The sequence below is a fragment of the Onthophagus taurus genome, chromosome 10 (assembly GCF_036711975.1).
Source record: "Onthophagus taurus isolate NC chromosome 10, IU_Otau_3.0, whole genome shotgun sequence".
In the NCBI taxonomy this organism is placed as follows: Eukaryota; Metazoa; Arthropoda; class Insecta; order Coleoptera; family Scarabaeidae; genus Onthophagus; species Onthophagus taurus.
In genome coordinates, this window is record NC_091975.1 from 4162703 (window position 1) to 4182387 (window position 19685).

The window sequence follows — 19685 nt, forward strand, 5'->3', positions numbered from 1 at the left end:
CTCGTTTTATCGGCATAGTTACGACCATAGTGCTTCTTAAAATAAATTCAAGAATTATTAATGACTTTACTTGATTAGACTTAAAGGGATAATTATTAAATAATGTGAGTACTAAGTAATTTACGATATTACCCGGAACCGTGTTGTGTCAGCTGTCGATTTGTCAACGGTGCGAATTGATCCCATCAAAGTTGAATCGATTGCTTAATTAAACGAACCTTGCGAGCGTATTTATCCGGGTGAAACGGGATAAAATCGACGGATTAATCCGACCAACCCGATCCTGAACCACACGTGTGCTTGGACACTAATTAATCTTGGAGTAAAAAACTTACACTGATGACTTTCCCGTATTACGTAATTTAAACATTTCCGGATGGTAAATAAATTCGTTGCAAACGAAATGCACTCTCGCGAAGCCGGTCCTGCTGAAACCTAGACTTAACCGCTAGAGTGCTTGACCGTTAAAAGGAATTCATCCCTTTATCCTAATTATTCCGCTCGCCGGGTAGCGAAGCTAGAGAGTGCCTAAAAGGACCACTATGAGACTTAAAACGGGCGTTGTCCGGCCCTGGAACACCTGTTTTAATATAATTAAGCAAAAACTGAGATGGCGAGAATTGTATAAGTTTAACTAAATTGAACTGAATTCAAGAATTCTTTCAGGAAGGATCTTGCTATGGCTTCAATACTATAACGAAGCTTTTCAGGTAAATATAAATAACTCGCCATAATGGAGCAAAGCGCACCCCGCATGAATGGCGCTCACCTCTGTATAAAAACGCAATCAATCAAGTCATTGTTGAGCCGCCGATTAATGGTTTTGATGCCGGCAGCCTTTCTGCCTTGCGGAAGATTTATGTTCTATAAATTGCCGCGCAATAATTGCGGTTTTCTTTACTCTCTTATCAAATACACCGCGTTGAATAGCTATATATGTATATATATATATATATATATATATATATATATATATATATATATATATATATATATACAACTCCTGTAATTATTATCTCGGTGCATATACACAAAACGGTTCCATTTAGAACGCGGAAATCGCCCTGTGGGAATGTAGATGTAGTAGAAATGTAGAACAAGGAGTTCTGGTTGTGAAAAAAATGGGGCTTTTCCCGGAGCGAATCCTCCCGGGATAAATTTTCCGGAGCTCGATAAAATCTATTACCAGAGACCCAGCTTATCGGCCGCTATTACAGATATGGGCGGCGATAGTCCGGAAATTTCACTGTGGCGACCTCTTTTGTAGTCTCAAGCACTCGCAGTTTAACTTGAACCTGAGGAATGTAAAATATTACTATCTAGAAATGAAATTTTGTTCCCATTTAAAAGCTACTTTAAATCACATCAAAAGATTTACTTGAAAACCATTTATGTAATAAACTCTTAAACAACATTGTCATCGCGTTATTAAAATATTTCTTAGAATTTTCATTAAAGCTCAAATTAAAAATAAAAATGTAATAAAATTTGTTGAAAAACATCTTTATTAAAATTATGTATGCATTGACAATCATTTATCATTGTATTGAGGCTAGCACTGTTTTGGTTTGGATTAAATCATCTTTATAAACAATTAAAATCTTTGTTTCGAATAGAATTGCAAATGTTTGTATTTATAATATAATCACAAATATATGTCAATGGTGTTATATTCAAAATAAACATAATTTACTTGATTTATTATTGTGGGTATGCGTTAAGGGTGGTAAATACATGAAATTATAGTAATTCGAACTTGAATGATGATTGAATTGAAATATAAGAGGAGATATTAAGAATTTTTGGCAACAAACGCAAATTTTAAAGACTCATATCTATTTTATATGATTCTTTACCTATCTTTTTACATAATGAAAGTATAGTTATATAAAAAGTGCTTTGTTCTTCTGAGTGATGATTGTTGAGGTATATTTATTTATTTCGTTTAGCATATACACAGTACAGATTTTAATTGGAAAACTGTAAATATTGTGTAGCACTTCACAAAATAATGCAATTTTTTTATAGGAACATAGGGTCGCATTTTTGTTTGTTTTTCAGCTATAACTACTCAAAGTTTACAACCAAATTACTTGTTGGTTTTGATTTGTTAGCTCTAAATAAAGAGAAAAATGTGTAATCTAAATATGTGCTATTGACTAATACATTATTTTTAAGCTTATTATCAGCTTATTTCTTTCCTTTCTGCGTTATACGCAGTTGAAATTCATAGGATTATACTGGATTTTTTATAAAGACTTTTACCATGAAATATTAATATGGAAAAATATGTGTTAAAAGGCTCCTATTTTAGTCATACTTTTTGATCTTGCTATTTTTTTTTTTCAAAAAATAGTTGCTTGGGTATTAAAACTCTTTATTTAAGCTATAGGATTAATAAAAAAATGATAATAACTTCTGGTGTTATATCAAAAATCATCGATAGATTTGATTGTAATTCTTCAAGGATTAAATTAATTAACTACTCTAATACAATTAAATACTCTATCCCATTTGTTTTCTTGACCTCATCAATTTCCTTCCTGTCCGACTTTGTTCAGCACAGTTCTCCATTATGGGAAGATTTGAAAATTAGTTCTATCCACTAATTTCTCCTCCTCTATTCTCTCTTATTACGTTAATCTTTATCTATTCTTAGACTACATATTCTGGTGTCTTTTTGATAAGTCTTTTAACCCACCACAAATAATTTGGGGGGTTCTTACTATATGTATCTATAGTACCAATTATTGCTGATTAATGGTTCATTATATAACAAGTAAATGTTACCCGGCAACGTAAGGTGGACAAAAAAATGACTTCTGATTGAATTCTTTTCATTCTTTTGTAGTAGTGTTTTATTAAGTTTGGAATTTGCAGTTAATATTGTTCATGCGACGAGCACGAACAGGCACAATTGTGCCCCTCATATTTCAGCTTTATTGCTTTTATCTTTTTTGTTATTTTCGTTCTCTATTTAAAGGTTATCGCGTTGAATACGTCAATAATTGCAGCCCACGCTTCTTGATTCTTTTCCATATGGCTGCGTTTATTGCCTTGTTGTCTACAATTTATATGTGTTTGTATGTAATGTCTTTCAGTAAAATTGGAAAACTGTTTTCATTTTGAAGACTAATAAAAAGACACCGAAAGAAAATACAAAGCGTATGAGATGTTCGACAATCATAAAATTTAATTTCATTACTGTCATTATTTAAACGTGTGCTTTATAGATTCTCAACAATATCTAACAATAAAACTTTAACGATTCGATCACAAATATTTAAATCAATTTTAAATCAAGATTTGAAAGATCATGAACGTTTTGTTCGATAGATAACCATGGAAAATTGAAAATTGCGCAACGTTCTGCATCTCGATTTTGCCGTTCCTAGCAAGTCTCGCAACAATTGTTCGTGCGATAAGCGATTTTCAAAGACACGAAATCGTAATATGTGAACATGTTAAGCGGCTTATACGCGGTCCACAATTAAAAAATGTTTTATTGCTAGTTCCGGAGGGCGTCGAGAGCCACGAGTTTAATTCCCTCTGCAGAACTAATGGAAATTACTTCAGAGCCTGGTGGATAAGGACCGGTAAAATATGGAACGGGAACTTGCGGTGGAAGTTGATGTTGCGCTCTATCCGGCATTATATATTACCGTGCTCGATCTATCGAATGGCCATAAATTCTTTGCGAAGATTGCCGCAGTTTTACCTTCGAAATAGTAAAACGGCTTTCAGTTCCATTTTGTGCAACGATATTCGTTTTATACAATATGATAGGACTTGGGTTGAATGTTTTTGATTGGGGTTAGATTGACCCTTTTCATTTTTATTATACTATTTACGCTCCCTTTATATTTTTCATAGGGGCAAGGTAATTCCAGTTCAGAAAGGTAAAAACAAGCATGCACATTACATTAATTACCTCGGCCATTAATTAGTGCGCTCATTAGTGAATTCCCTGAGGCCGGACCTGGCGGTCACGTTTCAATATAAGGCCTAACCATCGTACACCGAGCGAGTAAAGTGGGCGGAGCAGCTGTTGATTAGAAACTTGGTCGGCAGTAATCATCGTTGAATGGCCCTCGCCTTACTCGACCAGATATTAATTAATTGAGTTCTGGGTAACAGTTAGCGAATGTACGACCCTTATACCTACTACCTTAGCGCCCTCAAACTAACCTTTACGTGTCGATTTCACTATAATCAACCATCTACTTCCTCAAATTAAACAGCCCAATTTTTTATCAATCTAATTTTAAAATCATATACCCAAAAATAACTACATTGCACATCGTTTCGAGCTGTTCTCCACCACTACAATCAATACACGAAGCCCGCAACGCTAAATTAATGCAATCAAAACTTTGCGATGAACGCGCGTTCGCGTTTCGGGAGAAATACTCGCCCGGTTAATGGGCTGTATGAAAAGCCTTTGTAGCAAAGGATGCGGACCGACGAGTACGGTTGGAATGGGCGTGGAGCGGGTCGAATTTGACCTAAAATGGGCTGTTGAGGGACGAATAAGTGCTCCCTTTGGCCAATAGAAACGAACAGTGTAGGGTCAGTTGGTGGGTTACCTCAAACAAAATTGCCTAAAATTATTTCAAACTCTCTTAATCCTTACCCTATCTAGGTTTTTGGCCTATTATAACTTGGTGAAGAGTAAAAGTTTATGATAATGCGTGGTTTATAAAGAACATTTATTAAAAACAATATTATAATTTAATTTTATTGATTGCTATGATGTCTCAAAAAGTTTTGCAACATCGAGATCTAGCCAGCTTTCGTCCTTTTGGTCTACACGAGGTCTAATGATTTTTAATTATCAGACTAGAATCAAGCTTAACAGATTCTCTTCGTTTTTGAACATCGTTCCAATGTGAGTTGAACGTTGCATTCCATGTGTTTTCTATGGGAAGATTCTCGCAAAGGTTAGTATGACTTAGCTGCATATCACCAATGTGAATTTTAACCCTAGAAAGATAACCTACGTCGATTCGACGTGTTCGACTGGTTATTTTTAACGTACTATAAAATATGGTTATCTTTCTAGGGTTAAGATGGCAAAAATCCTTCACTGTTATTCGAAGACATTCTGGGTCAGGGAAGAGGAAACCGAAACATATTGTTAATAAATTTGTGTACACCTACATCAGCACATTTTAACTCAATAACGATGAATAAAAAAAGATTGAATTAAATTTTGAATGATTGAACAACAACAAAAAATTCTTTTAATTTGATTTTTATTGTTTCAGGTTAAAATAAAACTCGCCGTGTTACCAATGGTAAGTTAATTTAAATAGTCTATATTAGATTTTGTTTGTAACAAATTGATTTATCTCTGTACAAAGACATAAATGTTTTACGTCAATTTTTCAATTTTTTGTTGTCTCTCGAAAGAATGTTATCCGTATTATATTCAACGAAGCGTAGATACAGTATACACGTTTGTATTTTTTGTTTATTTGCAACGATTCCCAGTGATTACTCGCCCAAAAGAATTATTTCAGCCGTTCCAGTTGAATACGGAGTCTCTGCATTTACATCAACAGACGCGAAAAAAGCGTCGCCGCCTCTGTCGCATTTAAATTTCACAGAGAGCGGTCCGCCGGAAATGTGTGGGAGACCGTGTTTTTGTTTTTTTTTTGTTTTTTGTATTTTCGTTTTGTTTTGTTTGGCGTACCGAGATAGCACTAAATGCATTTTTGGGATTAAATATTCATGCCGAATGAATATTTATACTTCAGACAAACAGTCCGGTGTCTTCGGGTTGTGGGAAAGATGGGCAATTTAAAATGTAAAAGAGTCGATACGAAACTGAGACCGTTTTAATATCGCGGAAGGTAAATATCGAAATTTGGAACGATTCCCTCGTGAATTCCGATCGTGCAAACATATCGCGAGTAGTATTTACCCTACTATTCGGGTAAAGTATTATATTTGATATTGATTTTTAGACCAAACTCGTGCAACGGAAAACTTTGAGAAAAAGTTATCAATTTTTTAAGGAATGTTTTACTTTAGGAAAGTGCGTGACTATAAAACGATAATTTTATTTTTATAAATTTTACAGTCCATTTCGGGATCGTTAAGTGCCAAATTCTCAGAATAATCTTTTTTCTTTTCCGTCTTAGCGATTTCGTGTCTGGCGGTACTTTCTGAGATAATTACGGAACTGGATCGAAGGAAGGGTCATTTCCTCGACATTTCCAACAATAAAATAATCACCACTATTAAGATTACTGTGCTAAGTGCTGGTTTTGTTCTTACCAAGTGAAAGACGTCATTTTCTCCCTTTCTAAGACAGATTTCAAAAAGATTGCAGAAATCTTTATCTCGCTTCTTTGATATTGATCGATTATTTCTTGGATTTCTATACTAGTAGTAATCAATGAGGGATTAGATGATTTAATATCCTCCTGCATTGGAATGTTGTAAATACAATGGTGTTTAATTGATATTGTCAACTATACAATACGTTATCCCCATCAAGCGATGATATTAACAATTAATTCGGTTTGCTGACATTTGCATTGTGCATTCAACGTAATATTGACCGTTATGTTCTAATGTACATACGCAGTTTGGGGTTATTGGTACATTTAAATATTGCCGAACTGGCAATTTGGAGATGTAAACGTTAAAGGAAAAGTTTTTGGCCACGATACATTTTCGTTCCGATTCCCTTTTCCCGGCACGTTCCATTCGTATCCTCATTGATATTCAATAGGAAACGCTGAGTGGGCCTGCGTGATACACGAACGTAGGTAGTTGCGAAATACACCTGCGTTATAAGTCAAAATTGGCGGAGTCGTCGAGTCACGTTCGGAATTAAAACGGGCAGGATGTCGTCTCCTGCAGGCTTTGGGGTCCTTTTCACGCGGCGAAGAAGAACCGCTCGTAAATATTTTGTTTTCGATCGTAACTCTTTATTTCCGATACTTAGATTGTAGTTGTTTTAGTACTGCCGTAAAATCGACATTAACCTCCTCGTACCCGTCGTTCGGTCAACCCAGTTATTCTTTTACTGCACTACCAGTGGTGGTCGGATTTTGATTGCAGAAGGTCCTCTAACTTTACGGTATATCCCTATTTAATACTTGATAGGATTGAGAATTTTTCCCCTAAATTTTAAAGCTATTAAAAAAACTCTTGCTGATGCAAAACTTGAATGTTTTCGACCATAATATATTAGATATCTTTTTCTAATTCGTTTTCTCTTTTTCATTTAACTTGAATTGGTTTCAGGTGTTTTTCTGTCCCTTCCCGTAATATATCGAGGATTAACAAGACGACCCAAAACGAATAAATCTGATATTAATACCGACCGGTGCAACATAATTTCAACCGTAACATCCCCTATCTCGTACATTTTTCCAAATCCCCCGTTAATCCCGCCTTTCGTATCCAGCAAAAGCGCACCCCAAGTTCATGTCTCCTTTTCGCACTCACACACGGACTCGTCCTGTATTATTCATCGGACGAATTGAAATGTAAACGCAGCACCCTCGCATCCCGGATACCCAGCGCCTCGTCGATCTGTTAATGCTGGTCCGAATTAAATTATACGCTGAATAATTCAGTTTTATAATAATAATTAATGGATATGTATTGTGTAAAGCGGGTGGCGTTAATTGACAGTCGGACTGCCGCAACTGTTTATTATTTTGTTAATATTTAAAACGTCATTAGCGTCCCGTCGAATCGGCTTGCGTCGCATTAGCACATTATCAGGTATTTATTTTGATTAGTATTCGAGTATTGTGTAGTCGACAGTGTCCATCTAGCTTTCAGCATTGTTGCAGAGTAGGTACATATGTATCAATTTCTATTGGTTGAAAATTAAATTCTAAAATGGTGATATAATTTAAATTTAGAAATGAAAATCGTTTTAGTGAAATTAATTATGAAGATTTAAACGTGAAGCATAATGCGGCCACCTCATTTGACGATAGGGTTTCAGCCCCATTGACTGCGAATGTGAATAGAATTCTCCGATTCCGTTTGCACTCATTTAGCGGCGGGCAAATCGTCTATTGTCTCGCTAGAATATTTCGGGGGTGAACCGATTTTGTAAGGATGCATACACATTATGTTCTCTAAACGTGATAAACTGTGAGGCTAATTAAATTCCGTTCATGTCCGTTACACATTCCGCTAATTTCCAAATAAAAGCAACCATTCAGATTAGGAATTTCTTTTGTATGGATGAATTGGTTTTCGAATAGGATTATTCGAAGAGGCTTATTTATCGATGATTATACGATATTAAATGAACTGCGATATTAGATGAGACGAGAATCTTTCGGTAAAAATAGAATCTGCAACCGTTAAATTTACATATTCGTTCAAGCTGCCTCAAGGATGTTACAAACGACAGACATTATTAATCTTTATCCACGCCTCATAAACCCGAAATTGAGTTCCACAGCACCTCTACGCGCCGTCCATATTTCAGTAGTATACACCGCAATGAACCGGGTCGATAATAAACGTATGCTACTACGTACAGGTGCAAACGCGCCCTTAAAATCGAGTCTTCCTATTAATAATCGTACGGCAAAACTTAGACGTCACGAAAGAAGAGACGGGATAAAAAGACAATCCATTTTTCTTGCTCCGCTCCGTCAGAGTGTACCATTTCTTGCGGTCGGAATTTTCGTGAAAAATGTTTGCTCCTCGTCGACTGCGAGCAAAGATTGCTTTACATTTATTTTGCCGTTATGAAAGTTCTACTCCATGTTTTTATCCCCATGACATTAGTTGCTAAGACTAAGAAGACACATTATCTTTATCAGTTTTTCAAAAATCTTAAAAAATGATATCTTACTTCCTTAATTTTTAAATTACTGTTTAAACTGTTAAATTACACGAACAAACTGCTCCAATTATTGATCCAAATTAAAATTTTTGATCAGTACTACCTTCTAGTTTACTCAGTTCCGGATCCTGTTTGTTCAACGTCGAGCAAATGACAGTCGATAACATGCCGCTGGGCCGAATTTTAATTAGCTTGGGTATTTATCGCTTCTTGTTTGTTTCCGATTAGGGTGTGGCGACACGTGAAGGACGTCGATCGTTGGAAGTGGAAACGTGGAAACGCAGAAACGCGTCCGTTATTTGCCTCGAAGCGTCACCAGGCGCTTTCCAATTTTCCATTTACGACCGAGCGTAATTCAACGGACCGGCGGGGGCAATATATCAAGATAAATATTTGCGTCCGGCCTTTTTTTCGGGTTTATCCAATAGGCGAATATAAATTATGCGGGTGGCGGCGGTGGGCATCAGATCCGCGCCATTGTGACGCAATCGCGTCGGGTCGTGTTTTGGCTACCGTTAATGCGACAACTACGGCCCATCGTTAACCAGAACCGTATCGGCGCTGAATGCTCAATATTTAGCCGGCAAACGAGCGATTATTGAACCGGAATATCGGTCACTGCACCAATTTTAACTGTTTATTATCGCGTATCGATACCATTTTTATTTTTAACCTTAAAAAACTTTTTAAAAAAAGAAATCGAATTACCTTCCTAGACTTGTAGATTAACATTTTCAGATTTGCAGATTATGGTCATTGCTATGCACTTAATGTAAGCTTTAGGCATCACTATAGGTAATAACTGCTACAATTTTTGTATAGAAGCCGATTCTGTCTTTCTTTCTTTATTTCTAAGAATAAAGTCATAGCGATTTTTTGAATTTCTTCATTTTAGCCATGTTTTTCATATGTCTCATGTTTCGTTTTATATTAGAAGGTCCGTCGATAAATGATGGAATATTAATTTAAAAAAGTCCGATAAAACGATTAAGACATTTTTTGCATAATCGATTATTTAAATTTTTGGTCAACAAACTTGGTCAAATAACAAAGAGAACGGTTTCACCAGTATTATCGGTATTATAGAGTTTAAGTACCAAGGTCGATGGACCTTACTAAGAGATTAAATTGTCCCGATCAAATATGCATAGATAGAATCCCATACAAAACGATTTTCTTTGTTTGCTATGTGGAAATTGAAAACAGTAGCACAATATTAATAATAATTGATTTCATTTTCTACTTTTAAAAGAAATAGCATTTGCCCCTTCAACCCATTAACCTTATCTCAAGTACTAATTCAAGCTGTACACGTCCCCAACGGCAATTCCCTTAGCAATTTATACAGACGCCCTATTCGCTTCGTCGTCTAATTAACCGTATTTAAATTAATCAGGTGCAACGCATTTTTCTTTAACGAGCAAAGTTTGCTCTGATGCCGTTGGCGTAATTGGATACTTCCTTAGTGAAATTAATTCCACCTTGTGACTGAAGAATGCGCGCGCAAACTTTTCTCGTTTCGTCGCGTTACTAAACATGGACTGATAAGGTGAAGGTCGACCTTGAAATGGGTTTAGTTGTAAATCATGGATTCTGGACGACAATGCCGAATCCCGAACGTCCGACGGGATGCGAAAGATGTAAATTGTACGTCTCGGTCGACTGCGACAGCTCCAGTAGGAGAAGCCGGGATCCCCAGTTTCCCGACTGTCAAACAAGTTGTAATGTTCGGAATTGTTGGGTGAGCGGCAGGTGCGGTTTAGGGGGGATCTCTCCCTTTGGCTGGCCCCTTTTCCGCCTTCCCCTCGTTCCGGGATGGGTCATTATCAATTTAATGATAATACAGTAGCGGAGGAGGTGACATCTTGGCTCGAGATCCATTTGGAGTTCAGGCGATATGCTTATTGGAGAACAATGGTATCCTAATTTTGCGACGACGATGTCGACGTTGAACAGATGGCGACATCCCCAAAGATAATATTATGAACGTCTTGCACACGTTTACAGTATTAAGGGACGATGTTGAAAGGTTTACGATTACTTTCCCGTTATTTTACCGTAACAATTCGTTGTTCCTAAACAATGATTGAACAATATGTGTAGTCATTAAGTAAGGCTATTGTACGGGCGGTTAACGCGCGAATTTAATCACGCGCGGCCGTTCGAACTATGCCTGGATGCGAAATATATATTAATTAACCCTGTTGTTCGATGTTATAATAGCAGGATTTGCAAATGAGCGGTCGCGTAATAACGAGTCCTGCGACTTATCAATTTAATTCAACCGCAAAAAGGACTCATGCTATGACAGATGCTTCACTAATGGGACAGCGTGTTCCAAACATTACATTACTTTGTATAATTAATGTCCACGACCTATTTTTTTCATCAAGATAATTCTTTTCTCAACCGTAATTATTATTATGCTCGTAATAATAAAATTACCCCCAATCTATCATAACAGTGAGATAGATTAGCATAGCGCGGGTTATTGATTACCAAATAATTCAATTTATAACCGAGGGTTGCGATATGTGCGGGGGCGAATACAGAGTTAATTGGAAAACTCGCCCCATTAAGGCGCCTCTGGAACAAATTAGGGTGCGTGCAGATAATGAGCTTGAAACAGCTTCGGTGCGAAGTAAGTATCATAATTAATATTTTATCATGTATCAAGTTTTAAACTTATTAACAATGATATTATTTACTACTAAAGGAATAGGAAAACAGGAACGATTTACACCCGGTTTACATTAAAATTACTTACATTCACGAGGGGTTAAGGATATTTTACTGAATACCTAATGGTGGATGGCCACTTTGCATACGTAAGTAGACAGGGTAAATTGTTGTCGTGAAATACTTTGACCCGCAACGGATTCCTGGAATCGCCGGGTTGAGTTGCAACGGTGCATGTTTTACACGGATCTAAACGGGGTACGACGACTTTAATTTTTAATTAGGAGTTATGACACGCGATGTCTCCGTTTCCCGGAATTGATTTGAACTTCCAGGAAGCGACCCTCCATAAACTGTCGCATAACTATAATTATTTTCCACGTTTTACCACTTTCCGTATTCAAACAGTTCTAAACATCTTTAGAAATCTTTATGTAAAAAGAATAGAAATGGTAAAAAGCTTCTTTTATTATATCAATACTTAAAAAGGAAATCGAACAAAGACTTCTAAATTTAACGCGACTCACAAAAACTCTGGTGCAGCCGAAATCCTCCCCTAACGTAGCAATAAGAAGCTCTCCAACTTCTCTTTTGCTGTTTTATTTTCACTTCAGAAGTGATAAGGCCAAAAAAGCCCTTCCCTTCGCTTTACTCCTCTTTCGTCTCTACTTTGTCGCGAAAGTGGGGCAAGATAGCGAGAATTACGCGAAATAATGATAGGAATTTGTTTTCGCAACTAGAGCTTTCTGGCGCCGAGCTTTTCCACCCGGCAACGTTGTATTTTTCGGGCGCGTCCCGGGCGCTTTTCTATTATTAAAGCACCCCCCAACCCTAAATTGATTTTTGCGTCGTCCAAGGAGACGCTTTCGGCGAAATACTTGTTGAATGCTGCAGCGCGACGAGAGAAGAGAGGAAAACGGTCCAGACGGCTTGAGCGCTAATCTTTTCATTATAACCGAAGTTTTCCGAAACAATTTCTCTCGCGCGGCTGTTGTTTCGAGACCCATTTTGATGTTAATTACATCGAAAGGGGGCTCCGATTAATTCTGGATGTTAATGCGGAAGTTTGCGATTGTAAAGGACTCAATTAGGCTTTTACTAAGACTAAAACTCCCACTGGAATAAAAAATAAACTAAAATAGAGTTAATTTTAATATTCATGAATGTTTAAATGAAATATGAAATTGCTATGAAGAATTCGTCGTTATCTATTTTTCTGTTGGAATGTAACAATGAAGACAAATGTTCATTCAGTGAAAAAGTATTTCTCTGTGCCGGTGGTAAATTTCTATGTAGGTATTGACCCGTTTCACACGCGAGAAACACGAAACACCGCATCGTACCGAAAAATATTACAGATTTATGTCGACCCCATACAATATTTACGTGGCAGCGTAGATTTAGATAAGGCCGACTGGTCACGCTATCTTCTTGCAGATAAATACGCCGTACGATGGGGAACAATTCGCGAGAAAACGTGTCGAGTTCGATTTGATGACGCTCTTCGCATTGTCAATCGGCTTTATAGCTCACAGAAGTGCCCTCGTATTATATCGCAGTACGTACGAGAGTTTACGGGTGGTATTTACGCTATGGCCCCATTCATTCCAGTTTATACGAGTTTACGAACCGTTCGTCGGTATAAGCGTTTAGTCTTAGCACACATTTGTAAATGCAACCCGCTTGCTTACATTATGTTAATTCCGAGGTAATCATATACATAATTATGGATTACGATAGGATTAACATAGTGTACAAAGATTTAGTTGCATAAATATAAAGACTTAATATTTTGTATATTAATTTTTGTAGCACAACTTTTTCTATACAAGCACTGCATAGAGAACTCAATATCTGTGTTATTTCTACATTTGGTACTTCGTTTGGAATATTGATTCGTCCATGTGCTTTACCAATTTTCAGTTTTGCTATTGTAACCTGTAAAACTGTACCTTTTAATTTACACCTTGTTTTTTCACTTACAGCTCGGTTGATCTACCTCCTCCCTGATTCTGCAATACAAAATATATTAAATTTTGGATTCAATGAGAACATCTTTTTCTATGAATAAACTGAATTCTAAAAAATCTAATCGTGGTTAAAGGAAATTTAGATTATGACTTTAACATACCTACCTACTCGTACTTTCGCATGAGATACATTACAAAGATCTACTTGCATAAATTCAGTTCCTTTTCAGCTAGTTCAAAAGGATGCGGAGCAGATTTCGGTTTGCCCTATTTGCGTGTGCACACATACGATTCAAAAGGGAATCCGCACCCCGTTAGAAAATTATGGAAAAAGGTTTTAAGCCCAAATGCGACTTTTCGAGGTTCGACAAATAGAACGGGTAACGCTCGTAAATCAATATTGACGCTATCTACATCAGCACTTATGCCTACGTTTCGCCCTCTGTGACTTTTAGTAATCGCAAATATGACGCATTTTGTCCAATTAAGATCATAGCCGATTTGGTCTAAAAATTGAGTGTTAAAAAAAGCGGACCCATCACAATGAACACAAAAGGAAAATGTAAAAAGTGTGTAAAAAAGAGGAAATTACATACCCATTATTGACGTTTGTTGACGATTTCCCCCTTTTCGTTCGGGACAGTCACAGGCCAAACGTCAATTTTCGTTCATTTTCTACCGATAGCTACAGTTATTGTTTGATAGCGGAAACATTTTGCGTTCTGTCAATATTGATTTTAATTAACTATGATTGACAGTGACAGTTAAATCGGAAAGCGTAAAAGAGCTGTTTAGGCCAGAATTAAAAATAAATCTTTATTTAAATCTCTAACTTGTATGTATGTATAACAGGCGATAATTCGCTCCGTTTATTATTTATTCACCATCTCATAAATTAATGACCACTAACAACACACGTTTATTCTAAGAAACGTGACGTTCGATCGATTGCGACGTTAATAAAGTTGAAAACGCGAGCGGTTATAAATCGGAACTTGGGACCGCGATTAAAATTAATGAAATCCATAATTCTACGCTAACTAATTTTAATTACACTTGCAAATTAATTCTCCCCGTTTGCGCTTGGACGCTGTCTCCCTTGACAGCCGGATTTCCTTTTACTTTTGCGTCACGGTACACACGAATGCATTTCGAATTATAACACGTTTCACCGCGTTTATCAAGGAAATATAACGATTTTATTAGTTTCATTTATAATCAATTCAATAGACAAAATATTTGAAATCAACTTCCCGATTAATGTCAATTTAACCAAATGTTAATAGACAAAAGAGTATAAGAATACAGATTCTGGACCGGAAGTTGCTCCTCATGCTCCCCACGAATCAATGTAAAAAGTAGTATAGGGAGAGTGACCAACCTAAATCTTGGGAGAAACAAATTAGGTTGGTATTTGATAAGTAACTGGAATCTGGTGATTTTTTTAAAAAGTAACTAGAAAAAATTTAAATAAAGTGCGCCACCTGTATGTGAGAGGATTAATGTGAAAAAAATTGTAGAGCTTTGCACTTATGTGATATGTGTGGGGGGTATTATTATTTATTTAAAAAATGATGAAAAAAAGATTGCACGTTGGAGGAGGATAAGGAAGAGGAAGATGTTAGAGATTTGAATTAACGGTTTTGAACGCTTAAAGGCACGATATAATACAATTTAATTTTCCCCAATCAACCCAATTTAAATACATTGAAACATTTTAAAATAAAAATTACAAATAGATACTTTAATTAAATTTTTTCTAGTTATTTAAAAAAAAAATCACCATATTCTAGTTACTTCTCAAACACCAACCTAATTTTTCCCCCCAGATTTAGGTTGGTCACTCTCCCTATATTTTGTACATTGGTGCGTGACGTCACAGGAGTCACGAATATGGGGAACAACGTTCGGTCCAGAATCGGTGTTCTTATACTAGTGACAAACAAAATTACCAACTAAAACGTACAGTTTAAGCATGATTTTAGGTAGTCTTGTAATGAAAATTTGATGCAACTCTAAATTTAAATCTATTCGTTGAAAACATATCGCACCGCGGCAAGAACAGTGACATAACTCAAAAATGCAGTATTTGGGAAATAACAAATAAGAGAAAACCATAAAACTTAAATTGCAATAGTATAAGTTTCTGTTAAATTTCAGGTAAGTATTTTTGGCAGTAAATTCTATTATATTCTAAAGAATAATATTAAGGATATATAAATCAACTTTTGTTGGATTTTGTGGTGTTACCAGGTCAAAACAGGTGAGGTGTCTGAGTTATGTCACTTTTCTTGCTTCTCCAAAATCTTTTTTTTGTTGTGACCTATCTATCAAGTATCACTTATGTCACATTTCAAACCTAAATTATAATATTTATTTAGCTTAATTAACCTCAGATTAGACTACTTATAATAAAAAAATAAGAAATTAACTGTTTTATTAGCTTATTTAAACTACAAATATTAAATGAACGTAAAGTAATTAGTAAACAATTTACATAAACATCGATTCATAAATGGGCTTATACAATGTAGGAATACATTTTGTCGAGATAAGGTATTTAATATGAGCCTGCTTTGTAGCAGAGATTTCAATTTTTTTTTTGTATGCCGAAACGTATTTTATTGTAGAGATGCTCTCTTGCCTTCTCCTGGTTTTATTATTTACATTGATTTGCGCATATTCTTTTTGTTTGTACGTAGTTTTCACAAAAAGAATGCCGGGGTCAGTCTTCTGCACTTTAATTACTTTTATGTCGGATATTTTTATCTGTTCGTTGTTTGATGTTTTGCTGTAGTTTGACCCTACCTGTTGAGAGAGCTGTTTCAAATCTACAAAATCCTCATAACCCAATTCTGTTACTTTATACGGATTTCCTGTTTTTCTCGCAGACCGAATTAATCTGACATAATCTGTGGGAATATAGATGTTGCCCGATTTCAGAGCTCGTTTAATTGACTTCTCTATGACAGAATGCACATTGTCCCCTTCATTTTGTGTGTGACCCCTGATAAGAAATTTGTGTGTGATCGATTTGATTTTCAATTGTTGCACAGCGTACAGGTACATTGCCATTATAAATTTGTTCTTTTGCTGGCCGCAACAATTATCCGAGTAGAGTACAATTTCAAGGTTATCGTCGTTTTTAGTGTTAGCTTTTTCTTCTAAGTATTTCGGAACGCTAGAGCCGATTTCTATGGCACCCCGATTTCCTTGACCTTCATGCCAAAAAAAGCACTTGACGTAATCTGACTGAAGTTCGTTTACAGTTAAGTTGTAGCTGTTGATTTTGCTTTTATAATAAAAGGCATTCGTATCCCCTTTTGGTGCTGGGAGCACAGCTTGAAGATCATAAGTGGCGACTATAATTTTTCCTTCGCTTTCTTTTGCTTTCTTTTTATCCTCTTCTTTCTCTACTCTTGACAAAACTTTCTCCTTTAAATGTTTATCGTATTTTTCTTGTATCGCTTTTTTTTCTTCTTTACTTGAGTTGTTATAGGAGCTGCATAATTCGCATTGATCCTTTTTTGGGGTAAAAAAAGAGATATTAAAATTGCTGTTAAAAATTCGGGAATACATCGTGAGATTTGCAAATGGAAGGTTTTTTTCCCTGCGCTCGTTTTTGTAGTCGCGGTGTAAATCAGCCAAGCTTTTCCCACCTTCTATAAACTCCCGAGTAGTTTGCGCGCGCAGATAATGACTGTCAATTCTTGGGATTGTATTAATATGAGCAATGACACTATCTTTTATTGCGGCATCTATTTTAGAGTGATGTCCGTGTTTTCCTCTGAGATCTTCTTGAAGAAATCCTTCGTTTAATTTGCTTATTACAGTCCTAATAGGTCGGTCATTGATGTCCAGTGTGGCTTTGAAGAAAAATTTGCAAACACGTACGTTTACTTCGTTGATTACGAAATGGAATGCGTGGTTACATTGACGCGTACTTCCTTCACTTTTGTACTGATACCGAGGTGTAACGGCGGTCATACTTCTACCGATAAATTCTCGCTGGGATTTCAGACTGCCAAGTGACCAGTATTTGTTAAATATTTCGAGCCTTTTATTTTCTTCTATTTTCCTTGAGCATTGTTGTTTGCATTTTTCATTACACGCCGGACGTACCTTTCTTGCCTGCATTTCTGTTTTGCGAATTGATGATGATGTATAAGGTTTCCCAGTATTTCGGAGGAGTTTAGCTTTAGACTTTTTCCACTCAACCAGATTTTCTTTCCTTTTCTTACCTTTTCTCTTGCGATCTGCTTGGGTATTCTCTGCTTTATCCTCTGTCTCGTTAGTGATATTTTCATTCTCTTTCGATCTTGATGACTCCGACGCATTTTCAGAATCAGAAAATGAGGGCATAATATGAAAATGTGATTCTGCTGATTCTTGTTGTGGAACACCTGATTTAACCCGTTGTAACCTCAATCGCATTGTATGCGGATTTTCAGTACGCTGCCATCTAGAGTATTGTATCCTTCTGTCGTTGTTTGTTTTAATTTTCAGACTTTTATTGCTGGAGTTTCTATTAAGCGCTTCCGACCTCCTTTTAAGTCCTTTTTTAATGTCAGCAGTAGCAGCAACAGCTTCCACCATTTTCCTACCTCTGTATCCTTGCATAGGTTCCATACCAAGCCTAAAACAAACAAATTTTAAGCTACATTATTAATATTTAGTTCCTAAAGTTCTTTATTTGAAATTACAAAGTTAGGTAAATACAGTGTAAGAAATACATTTAAATCAAGAAAAGTGACCCAACACAAAATACTGATACTTTCAGTCAGGAAAAGTGACACAAGTCGAAATAAAACAGTACAAGAAAAAAGATTTACAGATAATTTCAAAAAAAGTGACACTTTTTTACTTATGACTATTTTAATAATTATATTCCACTTACCTTGCTCAACGAAAACTGTCACAACTGAAAATATGTCGTTTATCTTGACCGAAACATGCACACTTTCTTGTAGCAACACTAAAGTGACACTGTTCTTGCCATAATAAGTAATGAACTAGACTAAAACAAAACTGACATAACTGCCTTCTGACGGATAAATTGTGAGTTTGAAATGTGACGTTTTTCTGCATGTCGGGGGCACACCAGACCTATTTATTACTGACATAACCTCAAAATTGTCATTTTTTGAGTTGTGACACTATTCTCGCCGGGGTGCGATATTATGATAATGGTTCAAAAATATGAGATTTGCTGTGGATAAACTCAGAGTAAATAAATCTGTTCGTTTCGAGCGTTATTTGCCGAGTACACTATAAACATTCGCCCGGGCAACTTTGGCAGAACTATGAAATAGGATCCTTTAAAGTCTCTAAAATAAATAATTTCGAAACGTGCTCGTTTTGGCTGATGCTTCGCGTATTTATATTCGCCTTTTCCCGCAATAAACACTGAATTAAATCCAAGTGCACGCCATAAACCGAGCGGGCTTGCGGTCGCGAGCTTTGAACTTTCGGACGCATCGATTTCTTGCGGGGAAACCACCATCGTTCAACGTCAGCTACACATTTACCGAAATTGGTCCTTCGTGGATGGCGGCTGGAAATAAAAAGACCATTCGAGCGATACACCCCGACCCGTGCTGATGGCGAATTTCCAGTGCGTTTTAATTAATCGGAGCGTAGCGAGTTATGCCGTCCCGTTGAATGCGCGCGAATAGTTCAGCAACTTTTACCCTCTGCTTCGACCCCGAGCGGTACGGCGATTCCAGGACTTTGTGTAATTACATTTTACTTAACTCGATCGGTGAAACACGCGAACCAATTTTCAGGATATAATCTAGACACTTCACACCTATATCAATTGATAAAAACACTTAAACTATAACTTAATCTTCAATATGGATGGTTTAGAGTAAAGAATCTGCTTATTCTGCATAAAAATGTTGATAGGACGAAATGATCGTATAACGACGATTTCAATTTGAAGCGTCAATTGTGACATTTTTATATATGGTAATTGAAACGTTATAAAAAATTGAATATGTACACGAAGAATAATAACTCGTAGCTGTCGGTAGATAGGACAACGTTTGAGCAATTTTTTCGACGCGACGCGAGAACGGAATAATTTTCTAGTTTATATTCCGTCTGTGTTGAGAGGCGAGAAGAGATAGGCGGAAATTCAGCATGGCATATCCACTTTTCCGCGGCGCGGCCCCGCCGCTAACAACATGCTCGAGTCGGTC

The 19685-nt window shown here is 36.5% G+C and overlaps 2 protein-coding genes and 1 long non-coding RNA gene across 4 annotated transcripts in view; 1 reads left to right on the forward strand and 2 right to left on the reverse strand.

Annotated features, from left to right (window-relative positions):
* Window positions 1-19685, forward strand: part of LOC111428467 (protein O-mannosyl-transferase TMTC1-like) — a 97469-nt gene that overhangs the window by 10580 nt on the left and 67204 nt on the right. Inside the window, exon 2 of one of the 2 annotated variants that reach the window (XM_023063992.2) lies at window positions 5268-5297. The exons of the other annotated variant lie outside the window; for it this stretch is intronic. The gene's annotated coding sequence lies outside the window, so the exon portion shown is untranslated. The remainder of the gene's footprint in view (window positions 1-5267; window positions 5298-19685) is intronic. 2 annotated transcript variants of the gene reach the window in all.
* LOC139431586 (uncharacterized) lies at window positions 12788-14181 on the reverse strand. The gene is made up of 4 exons (XR_011641680.1): window positions 14079-14181; window positions 13648-13988; window positions 13512-13524; window positions 12788-13450 (listed from the first exon to the last, which is right to left on the reverse strand). It is a non-coding gene; the product is annotated as an uncharacterized lncRNA (long non-coding RNA).
* Window positions 15527-18658, reverse strand: LOC111414142 (uncharacterized). The gene is made up of 2 exons (XM_071199186.1): window positions 18380-18658; window positions 15527-18118 (listed from the first exon to the last, which is right to left on the reverse strand). The coding sequence occupies exon 2, from the start codon at window positions 18109-18111 to the stop codon at window positions 15976-15978; it is 2136 nt and encodes a 711-aa protein (XP_071055287.1). The 5' UTR covers window positions 18112-18118; window positions 18380-18658; the 3' UTR covers window positions 15527-15975.